We start from the raw sequence: 12,466 nt of genomic DNA, 5'->3' as shown, positions 1-12,466 counted from the left end.
CCCCCCCCCACTAATGTAGATCACTGACTCATGGAACCGAGACCCCCCCCCCCCACTAATGTAGATCACTGACTCATGGAACCGAGACCCCCCCTCCACTAATGTAGATCGCTGACTCATGGAACCGAGACCCCCCCCCCCCCACTAATGTAGATCGCTGACTCATGGAACCGAAACCCCCCCCCCCCCCACTAATGTAGATCGCTGACTCATGGAACCGAGACCCCCCCCCACTAATGTAGATCACTGACTCATGGAGCAGAGACCCCCCCACTAATGTAGATCACTGACTCATGGAACCGAGACCCCCCCCCCCACTAATGTAGATCGCTGACTCGTGGAACCGAGACCCCCCCCCCACTAATGTAGATCACTGACTCATGGAACCGAGACCCCCCCCCCACTAATGTAGATCACTGAATCATGGAACCGAGACCCCCCCCACTAATGTAGATTACTGACTCATGGAACCGAGACCCCCCCCCCACTAATGTAGATCACTGACTCATGGAACCGAGACCCCCCCCACTAATGTAGATCGCTGACTCATGGAACCGAGACCCCCCCCCCACTAATGTAGATTACTGACTCATGGAACCGAGACCCCCCCACTAATGTAGATCGCTGACTCATGGAACTGATACCCCCCCCCCCACTAATGTAGATCGCTGACTCATGGAACCGAGACCCCCCCCACTAATGTAGATCACTGACTCATGGAACCGAGACCCCCCCACTAATGTAGATCACTGACTCATGGAACCGAGACCCCCCCCCACTAATGTAGATCACTGACTCATGAAACCGAGACCCCCCCCCCCACTAATGTAGATCACTGACTCATGGAACCGAGACCCCTCCCCCCACTAATGTAGATCGCTGACTCATGGAACTGAGACCCCCCCCCCCCACTAATGTAGATCGCTGACTCATGGAACCGAGACTCCCCCCCACTAATGTAGATCACTGACTCATGGAGCAGAGACCCCCCCACTAATGTAGATCACTGACTCATGGAACCGAGACCCCCCCCCCCCACTAATGTAGATCGCTGACTCATGGAACCGAGACCCCCCCCCCACTAATGTAGATCGCTGACTCATGGAACCGAGACCCCCCCCCCCCCACTAATGTAGATCGCTGACTCATGGAACCGAGACCCCCCCCCCCCACTAATGTAGATCGCTGACTCATGGAACCGAGACCCCCCCCCCCCCACTAATGTAGATCACTGACTCATGGAACCGAGACCCCCCCCCCCACTAATGTAGATCACTGACTCATGGAACCGAGACCCCCCCACCACTAATGTAGATCACTGACTCATGGAACCGAGACCCCCCCCCCACTAATGTAGATCGCTGACTCATGGAACCGAGACCCCCCCCCCCCACTAATGTAGATCGCTGACTCATGGAACCGAGACCCCCCCCACTAATGTAGATCACTGACTCATGGAGCAGAGACCCCCCCACTAATGTAGATCACTGACTCATGGAACCGAGACCCCCCCCCCCCCACTAATGTAGATCGCTGACTCATGGAACCGAGACCTTCCCCCCACTAATGTAGATCGCTGACTCATGGAACCGAGACCCCCCCCCCCCACTAATGTAGATCCCTGACTCATGGAACCGAGACCCCCCCCCCCCCACTAATGTAGATCACTGACTTATGGAACCGAGACCCCCCCCCCCACTAATGTAGATCGCTGACTCATGGAACCGAGACCCCCCCCCCCTTCACTAATGTAGATCACTGACTCATGGAACCGAGACCCCCCCCCCACTAATGTAGATCACTGACTCATGGAACCGAGACCCCCCCCCCCCGACTAATGTAGATCGCTGACTCATGGAACCGAGACCCCCCCCCCCCACTAATGTAGATCGCTGACTCATGGAACCGAGACCCCCCCCCCACTAATGTAGATCACTGACTCATGGAGCAGAGACCCCCCCACTAATGTAGATCACTGACTCATGGAACCGAGACCCCCCCCCCCCACTAATGTAGATCGCTGACTCGTGGAACCGAGACCCCCCCCCCCCACTAATGTAGATCACTGACTCATGGAACCGAGACCCCCCCCCCACTAATGTAGATCACTGAATCATGGAACCGAGACCCCCCCCACTAATGTAGATTACTGACTCATGGAACCGAGACCCCCCCCCCCACTAATGTAGATCACTGACTCATGGAACCGAGACCCCCCCACTAATGTAGATCGCTGACTCATGGAACCGAGACCCCCCCCCCCCACTAATGTAGATCACTGACTCATGGAACCGAGACCCCCCCACTAATGTAGATCGCTGACTCATGGAACTGAGACCCCCCCCCCCCACTAATGTAGATCGCTGACTCATGGAACCGAGACCCCCCCCACTAATGTAGATCACTGACTCATGGAACCGAGACCCCCCCACTAATGTAGATCACTGACTCATGGAACCGAGACCCCCCCCCCCACTAATGTAGATCACTGACTCATGAAACCGAGACCCCCCCCCCACTAATGTAGATCACTGACTCATGGAACCGAGACCCCTCCCCCCACTAATGTAGATCGCTGACTCATGGAACCGAGACCCCCGCCCCCACTAATGTAGATCACTGACTCATGGAACCGAGACCCCCCCCCCACTAATGTAGATCACTGACTCATGGAACCGAGACCTCCCCCCCACTAATGTAGATCACTGACTCATGGAACCGAGACCCCCCCCCCCCCCACTAATGTAGATCGCTAACTCATGGAACCGAGACCCCCCCCCCCACTAATGTAGATCACTGACTCATGAAACCGAGACCCCCCCACTAATGTAGATCACTGACTCATGAAACCGAGACCCCCCCACTAATGTAGATCACTGACTCATGGAACCGAGATCCCCCCCCCACTAATGTAGATCACTGACTCATGGAACCGAGACCCGCCCCCCACTAACGTAGATCGCTGACTCATGGAACCGAGACCCCCCCCCCCACTAATGTAGATCACTGACTCATGAAACCGAGACCCCCCCCCACTAATGTAGATTGCTGACTCATGGAACCGAGACCCCCCCCCCACTAATGTAGATCACTGACTCATGAAACCGAGACCCCCCCCCCCCACTAATGTAGATCGCTGACTCATGGAACCGAGACCCCCCCCCCACTAATGTAGATCACTGACTCATGAAACCGAGACCCCCCCCCCCCCACTAATGTAGATCACTGACTCATGGAACAGAGACCCCCCCACCCACTAATGTAGATCACTGACTCATGGAACCGAGACCCCCCCCCCACTAATGTAGATCGCTGACTCATGGAACCGAGACCCCCCCCCCCCCCCATTAATGTAGATCACTGACTCATGGAACCGAGACCCCCCCCCCCACTAATGTAGATCACTGACTCATGAAACCGAGACCCCCCCCCACTAATGTAGATCGCTGACTCATGGAACCGAGACCCCCCCCCCCCCACTAATGTAGATCACTGACTCATGAAACCGAGACCCCCCCCCCCCACTAATGTAGATCACTGACTCATGGAACCGAGACCCCCCCCCCCACTAATGTAGATCACTGACTCATGAAACCGAGACCCCCCCCCCCCCACTAATGTAGATCACTGACTCATGAAACCGAGACCCCCCCCCCCCCACTAATGTAGATCACTGACTCATGGAACCGAGACCCCCCCCCCCCCCACTAATTTAGATCGCGTCCTCATGGAACCGAGGCCCCGCATTCAAAGTTCATCCCGGGCTCACTTGCTCGCAGTGATAAATAATAATAATAACGATGACGACGACGACGATGATGATGGTGACGACGACGACGATGATGGCAGTGTGGTTGGTTCTGGAGCAGGCTCGGTTGGCGCCGGGCTGTCGGCACGGATTAACCTCGTGGCAGAAGAGGCCCTCACCTTGCCAGCAGCCCCCCCCCCCACACACCGCACGCCGCTATTTCACATTTACACAGCTGGGCGACACAATTATCATCATTTTTCCACTCTTCGCCCCCCCTCCACCCTTTCATAAATGAGCGAACAAAAGCGTGTTTAATTGCAGGCTCCTGACAATGATGGTAATTATGCGTGCACCTGCGTGTGCCAGCGGTGCGGAGGAGAAAGAGAAACAGGGGGGGGCGGAGGGGGGCCTCGTGGGGGGGGGTGGGCATTGGGGGGGGGGGGGGGGGGGTTGGGAGGTGGGGGCGGTGGGGCAGGTGATCGCCTCCTGCCGAAGTGGAAGCACGTTGATAGCCATGCAATTAGACGCTGGGACTTTGTGTACCTAAATTAGGGTGGGTAGCATCCCTTGCACTCACTGCTGCCACCCCCCCCCCCCCTGCGTCCCCTTGTCCTATTGAAGGGTAACAGATGAGCAGTGAGATGATGGTTGTTGTTGGATTATCTAACAGTGCTGTGAGATAGCAGTGCGGGGCGATATGAACGTAAGGTCGCACCAGACGCTTGTGATTTCAAATGGGGCGCGCATTAGTTGGGGTGGGGCGCGGGGGGGACGGGACAAGTTTCGCATCTTACTTTTCTTGTCGCGACCCATCGATCTGATTAGTCTGTCCGGTCGATCCGATTGTGCGAGGCACAGATGGAGAGAGACGAGAGCACGTGGGGGAGATGGTTTTGCATTTGAAAGACCCCAAAACGGTGGTTCTTATTGTTGACGTTTAGATAGCGATTAGGTTTTAGTGGTTAGGGTTTCTGTTAGCAATTGAAATATGTTCATATATAAATAAAAACATAATTTATCAGCCCTAATGTAAATGGATAACACTGGTCGACACACTTTTTTTCTGGCATAAGGTATTCTAACGGTTATAAGGTAATTTTGGGGTGCTGATTCCAAATCTGGCATCAGTTTTTGTCTATCACATGAGCTTTTTGAGATATCAAGAAAAATATTAAATAAATGTGGATATCTACATAAAATGATATTATAAACACACTATCCTAAAAATACAGCACCATATTTTAACACTAAAGCAGTCACTGACTCGCAACAACTTGCAATCATAAGTGACGGAGTTAATTTCGGGTAAAATCAATGAAAATGGGGTATGCCGATAGCATAATCTGAGATCAGATTTGGAATCGGCACCCTGAAATTAGTCTAGAACAGCTGCAAAAGTCCAGGCCAGAAAAAAAAGTTTTTTTTGTGTTGACCAGTGTAATCCAAAAAAAGATGGACAACTGCTGAATGATGACCTCCCCGTATTGTGCATGAACATCAGCCGCACGAAGAAGAATGTGGATTGATACAAAAAAAAGTGAATTAAAACATTCTGAAGTTTTTTTTTTGACTAAAACTGTTGATCTCGAGCGGGTCCATGACGTCATCAGCCAAGAGGTTGACGTGAGCGTGCTCCATTCAACATACAACAGTGTAGCCCCTCCCCCCTCCTCCTCCCCCCCACCATCGTAGGTGATGGGGTCAAACCTCTCACGAGACACGTGGCAATGGGACCTCCCAGATGATCATTCAAAGAGAGGACCATTGGTTTTTGTTTGTAGTTTGTCAACAATTTTCAAACGTGGTTACTGTTGGACCATGAAGATGCACAATGCCAACCTGTTCCGTTCCTAAGAACGGTCAATTCAAGATAAGTGCTTGATCAGTTTGCATATTTTAGTTATGTTTAAGCTAATTAGAATTTTTTTTTCTCTGTACGTCATTGCTAAGGCATTAATAGTAATTATCATCCTTATAACAATTATTATAATCCGTGCTCATACAAGCACTGTTGGTGACGGTCATCTCTCCATTGGCAGCCGAGCCAAGCGATGGCCATTCCACATTCCCATGGGCCCAGGCACAAACACAGGAGGGACAAATCAACCGTCGGTTGACCTCGCACAAAGTGCCCCTCGTTGCGGGGAGCAAGGAAATAACGGAGTGCTCCGTGCACCGGTTTTCAATAAAATATTGGTGCCCAAGAATCAAGCCTGTAAACTTTTAATGGTCCCTCCAAACGCGTGTAATCTTTCATGATCAGACTTGGCACTCGGAAGACACTGCAATTGACAATGCTTCCTGCTTAGGCATTCATGCGTTCCTTTAACTCCATGCCCGTGTTGGCACGTGGTGACGAGCCACATTTTTCGCCGTGGTCAGCAGTGGTTAGCGCCGTCAGCCGTGAAAAGGCGCAAAACCCAATATGACAAAACCGTAGTGGTGCTCTGACAGGTGAGGTCGTAATTTTGCATCACATCCAATTACCACTTTGACACATTTAATTTCCAATGCTGATTGCGGTACTTTTCACAGTGGGTTTTTAATGCCTTGCCGGCGTGTGGCTTCCGAAATTGGCACTGTTTTGCCCAGAATAAATTGCATTTTATAGCCCCGCCGATTAATTGGCTCGCACTTGACCTCTGACCCTCCGCGGTAGGCCAATCGGAATTGGAGCCGGGCCAGCGGCGCTTCAAGGAGACCGTGAGTGGCAGCTGTAACGCGAGCTTCAGGCCACAATACGATCTCCGAAAAATGTAAAATAAATCACAAACTCCACTGGGATGGATTCACTCTGTCGCCAAGTGCCAATCTACAGTGTGACGCTGCTGTTGAGATGCACGGCCGTCATACATCGCCCTGCGGAGGTGGGATTGGTAGAATGCATGCCACGAGGTCATTGCTGTTGCAAGTCACCTGACCTGCGGCTCCACAAAGTAAACGACGGCGGATGGAAGTAAGCGAGGAGGTTTGCCGATCTGTCTGATGCTCCTCGTATGCGTGGGTTTGCTCTGGGCACTTTGGTTCCCTCTCACATGGCCAAAGAAATTGATAAGCAAAAATAAACTCATTAAGGAATTTGGCTGGACATCCGAAGAAAGGACCTCTCCCCACATGGGCGGTCATGTGGGATTGTTGGGCCATTCTTCACCACACTGGTGAAGTGGGTCGCTCCCAGTACCAGTTCAGATGTCACCCGCTGCTGACATTAGCCGTCGCTGGGAAATTGAACTCTGGCGGCCGGGTTTGTTGTGCGCGTATTGTGCCGCTAGCCACTGCACGCACCCATTCACCCCCACATGGGCTCTCGCCCCCATATAAAGGATGAACACTTTACCCGCTGCCCAGGTAAGCGGAGTAAAACGTTCGCTTCAACACGAAGGTCTTCCGCGACCAATAAGATTCGCATTTATCCGCGGAACGTTCACATTCGACCCCATCGCCACCATCTCCGCCTTCACTCTCGTTCTCTTCCCTCCACCTTCCCCCCCCCCCCGCCCCCTTTCCCCCTCCGGTCCCTTCCTCCTTCCCAACTCTCCCCCCCCCCCCCCATGCGCCCCCCCCCACTCCTCCCCCCCTCCCACCCGACTACCCTGGCCCCCCTGCACAGGTGTCAAACTGGTTTGGGAACAAGCGGATCCGCTACAAGAAAAACATCGGTAAGTTCCAGGAGGAGGCGAACATCTACGCGGCACGGACCGCCGTTTCGGCCACCAGCAGCGTGCACCACGGGAGCCAGGCCAACTCGCCCAACACCCCCACCTCCGCTGGTACGGCCCGCACTCGCAGAGCACTGCCAATGGGAGCAGGCCCTACCAAGTCGCAGTGTGAAGGGGTGCTTGTGTGGGGGCGGCCTCGGGTCTTTGCGCTTCTGCCGAACCTCGCGCCCGCGCTGGGGAATGCGGGGTTAGCGGCGTGTGTGGGGCCGGCTGCCCTGGTTTTGTTTTGGAGCTGGTACTCATGCTGGAAGGGGAGTTTACACGAACAATTGGGACAGACCGAATGTTGTTGGCCAGTGCAAGGTTTTGTCGGTGTCGGTTATTTAACCGAGCGAGAGCCCGCCGAGGTCCACGTCTCTTGTCCGCGAGATGAGAAATTCAAAGGGTGGCGATTCTGGCTTCCCCGTGCGATTGTGCACTCCGATATGAGCATACTCATGATAATAATAATAATCTGGAAAATAGTCAACGTGATCTCCTGCTCAAATGAGCGCTGGGGCAGACCCAGGCCAGTCGTGGAAATTACACATTCCCATGCCAGATTCCATTCAATCCACAATGATCACTGTTGACTTCCCACTGAGTGGCACCATTTTCCTGGCCGCAGAGGGATTAATTTGCTCGGTCAACCCATGACTGGAATTTGAACGCTCGCCCGACTTGACTGTGAGTCATGTGCGCTCACCGCTGTGCCACTTGTGGAGGCACAGTTAAGTCGGAGGGTCTCGATGCTCTAACGGGCAATGCGAGCGGCACTCATTTCCAGTGGCAGCTCGTAGCTGTTGGTGGGAATTCCGCGTTCCTATGGTGGAGGCGGCAGTCTTAGCAACAGGTTAAACCACCAAAGTTGAATTCAATCGATGTGGTTTGGGGGGAAATCTTACGAAAGGCACTGGCAATAAAATCGCATTTTAAAAAATACTTCCAATATATAATCCAGCATGTGTACAAAAACACTTTTTTTTTGCGGCATGGAGAGAATGGCGATGATGATGACGACAACGCTGATGGTGCTGATAATGGCGGTGGTGATGTTTTTTCTGTTTGATGTCGCTGCTGCTGCTGCTGCTGCCGCTGCTGCTGCCGCTGTTGTTGTTGTTGTGTTGTTAACGATGGCACCGCTTCACATCTGCGTTGGTACGGCCTGCCTTGACACGTGCTAATATTGGGAACGAAATTTACCGGGGAGGGGAGGGGAGGGGGGGGGCAGAGGTATTTTTTGATTGTTAAACTCACGAGTCGAGGTGTTGGGTGGGTTCCTCATTTTTAAGTCACACAAATTGTTTTTCGGCAAGGCTCATATCTATTTCTTGACCACTGACTGCCCATGCATTTAATGGCGAAGTAATGTTTGCCTGTGCAATTAACGGAATCAAACTGCAAGAATTGATGCCTTTACATGCGTACGTTGTTTCAGATTGCCGCTGACGTTGCCGACGTGATGTGAATTTGTTATTCTGTATTTTTGGTTCGCTCGTTTAACTGTTTTTTGGGGCGGGATTTTAATAAGATCGGGGTTTTTTTTTATATTCGCATTGGAAATCTTTCACCCAAGTCGGTAGGCTGAAATAATTCGAGCAAAAACAACAACAACAATAATAATTTTCATAATCCCATATCAGTGAAGGCCTTTAAACTGGAGGTTCGTTTGGTGGATTGTTAGGCCAATTGCTTGCTTCTTAATATAATACATATATAAAGGTTTCATAGGATAAAGTAACAAAAAATTAGGCCATTTAATTTTATGACCCAAAAGGGGTCATTGCAATATCACCCATTAATGTATTTCTCTTGGTAGCTTTGTGTTTGTTTTTACGACGCTACCAATTCCTCTACGCACTTTATATCTCCTGTTATCGTATTCCCTTATAAGCATTGGCTTAAACAATTCACCAAACCTTTATTATGTAAAAAATGCCATTCGAAAAAAAAGTATTTTTTATCCCCCGTACAATATAGCAAACCAAAAATACAGAACGCTAGTCTTGCATGTCATCTACATTTGCATGTTTGTGCTTGCTCGTTAAATGCCCTTCAAACTGACTCCTAGTTCCTGACAGTGCCGAGAGGGAGGCCACCACATTTGGCCAAATGCACGGGACATTTTCCGACCTTAAAAAGCGTGGGAGAAAACTGATTCTTGAGTGGGATTCGAATCTAAATAATTTACAAGTACCAGCGGGGTTCATTCTTAAACCGGCCATGAGCCTGCCAGGTGGTAATTCCACATTGCTCAGGCAGAGTCCTTCCATAGGACCACCACTGTTGATGTCTCACAAAGTGGTACTGATTTTATCCACCCCAGAGTGATTGAAGGGCTAAGTCGACGCCATCCCCTTGCCATCACGACTGGAATTTGAAATCCTATTCAGATTTTTTAAAACCTTAAAATTTACCGTTGATAAAAATGTGGGGGGGAAAAAAGAATATTGCAGCAATAGTACAGAAATGTGTAAAATGTTTCAAAGTATGCGATGAGAGAAGTGGCTTTACGGGGTTCATAATGGCTGTGTTTCAGACACTGAACCTGCACCAGCGAGACATCCTGGGTCAGAGGCCGGGTTTTAGTCGCCCGTGATTGAACCGGGGTCTCAAGCGTAGCCAGTTGATGGGCTCGACCCGCTAACTATTTGCAAATTGACATGACAGCTCTGTGAGCTAGGAATACATAGGTCCACTAACTATTACCTTTGTTTCTGTCCCCTCACTCCCTGATCCAATCCCCTCATCGCTGTTCTGGCCCCCTTCATGACCCCCCCCCCCCCACTCAATTTCCAACACCCACTCTCCTACCACCCACCCACCATTCACGTCTTCCTCACTCCTCTCCATATCAACCCCATGTGCTTCTTCCCCCCCCCTCCCACCCCACCCCATGCTATATCTCATCACCGCCTCGATCGCTCAAACATCACTATTGACGCACCCCACGGCCTACTCATTGGGCTGTGCCATGCCGGGCCCTACTGCCCACCCTCTCCCTCCGCCGCCTCCCCCCCCCCGATCCCCCGCCCCCCTTCCCCCGGTGTGTCCCCGTTCGTCCCCGCGCCCCCCAAGGCTCCTCTGGCTCGTTCTCCATGCCAAACCCGAGCGATATGTTCCTGGGCATCCCGGGTATGAATGGAGACTCGTACAGCTCGTCCGGGGTGACTCCCAACATCCAGTCGCAGGTGAGGGATGAGCGAGCGCGGCGCAGTCCCGTCGTCGTCACCATCGGCGCTCCCAACGTGGGACTGGTGCCGAGGAATCCTCGCCACCACCACCGCCCTCCACCACCGAGCCGATACTGAAATGTCACTTTCGTCATCTTCGGCGTCGTCATCATCACCATCACGAGCACACTCACCGCCCCTCCAAGGCATCCGTCCCCACCATCTCCATCGTCAGCACTCTCCATCAAGACATCGCTACACGTATAAACAGGACTAGGTCAAGCTAGAGTTAAATTTATTTAAGTAACAAATCTGTGATTACCAATGTCCTGATTTGGTCGGGGGACAGTCCTGGTTTCAGAAAGGCTATCCAGATGTTCTGAAGCTTTTGTGAAAATTTTAATTTTGTCCCAATTAAAAACTTTCTGGTTTCATCCTCGACTCATGAGCAGTGAGAGGAAGTGGCAGAGGAGAGGGTAAGGCCTATGAGGGGTATGCAGGGGCAAAGTCACTGTGTGGGCGGGGATAGTGGTTTGGTGGGCATGGCTGTGTAACATTGGGCGTGCCTAACAGAGAGACGGGCTGCCAGGATACCGTGTGTCCCAGTTGAGCCTCCCAGATATCTGGCAGCTTAAGTGTTGGAACTATTTGGAAAGAGTGCGACAAACACATCGCTGGGGCTTATCTGTTTACGGCAATAAGAGCAGCAGAGGAGGAGGAGGAGGAGGAGACACGTGGTACAGAGATAGCCGGACAGAGAAGTCAGCATTTTCTGTGATAGAGAAAGCCGGGAGGCAGAATAGATGTGAAAATGAAATCACAGAGGTGAGCTAAAGCAGAAATATGGAGGACTTTCAATACACTAAGAGATAATTTATAGTTTGATGGAATGCCAGTGACGAAACCAAACTATTTTGATACTAATCAAAATGTAACATTTTTGTACCACCTTGCTACGGTGTTGTTTTAAAGAGCCTTATATATTTTACGTAACCTTTCGCGAGGCGACATATTTCAATGTCTAGTGACAAAGCTGACACTCAATTAAAACCAACAGTTTCCCTCGCATCGTTAATAATATTTGGAATGCCTGAGGCTGTTTTCTTTTGAAACGATAAACCTGCGGTGGAGACGGGGAATTTCCCGAGATAAATATTCTTTATCGGCGGTATTAGCGCATTTTACACACGTTTAATGTCGCCGTAAAAAGAAAGTTAAAATATGTTTTTGTCGTTTTAAAGGCTAATGCAATTTTACGTGAGCCATCAACGCAGCAGCACGGATTGCATTTGGTTGACGAGAGTTGTTTCGAAATAACGTTTTTGAGTGAAAATTGTAATTTTCATCGCGGAGAAAACGGAATGCAAGCACCGTTTCTTGCTAGCCAGCTCTATTATTAATACTGCTGTTGTTGTTTTTATTTGTTCCGTTTTATTTGTTGCATTTTTGTCATCCCGCATTCCAAACTGCACCTTTGTTTTGTTTGCGGAGTGAGGCGTATTACCGTACATCATAACATAGCAGATTTGCAAAGCACCTTATTGTGGAAAGACTCAAAATTATATCACAGCGTCCTTTGCAGGGCCTATCGGAAATCCATTTCACACAAAACTAGAGAAGCATACGGTAATCGAAGATCTATGTGATATCACTTTCTGTGATGTCACTTCCTGATGCAATACTCGCATGACAGGTAGGAGGGGGGTTGGCAGAGCTTTGCACCAATAATGACCTCGTTTCAGTGCCTGTGATTGGCTGTCGACAAGGCCACGCCTTTTTTCGCGACATCGTTTTTCTTATATAGCGCCCTTTGCAGGGCTTTATATGAATCCGAAATAGAATAG

At 50.9% G+C, this 12,466-nt stretch overlaps 1 protein-coding gene across 3 annotated transcripts in view; it reads left to right on the top strand.

The window, feature by feature from the left end:
* LOC144724411 (pre-B-cell leukemia transcription factor 1-like) overlaps positions 1-12,466 on the top strand; it is a 230,024-nt gene that overhangs the window by 194,413 nt on the left and 23,145 nt on the right. For 2 of the 3 annotated variants that reach the window (XM_078603519.1, XM_078603518.1), the window contains 2 exons: positions 7,362-7,521; positions 10,528-10,640. In XM_078603519.1, coding sequence (XP_078459645.1) covers positions 7,362-7,521; positions 10,528-10,640 — 273 coding nt within the window. The remainder of the gene's footprint in view (positions 1-7,361; positions 7,522-10,527; positions 10,641-12,466) is intronic. The other variant, XM_078603520.1, reaches the window with a different exon arrangement.

This window comes from Lampetra planeri, chromosome 20 (genome assembly GCF_965212315.1).
Source record: "Lampetra planeri chromosome 20, kcLamPlan1.2.h2, whole genome shotgun sequence".
NCBI classification, from domain to species: Eukaryota; Metazoa; Chordata; class Hyperoartia; order Petromyzontiformes; family Petromyzontidae; genus Lampetra; species Lampetra planeri.
Note: the sequence above shows the minus strand (reverse complement) of the source record. Positions and strands in the feature narration are given on the sequence as shown.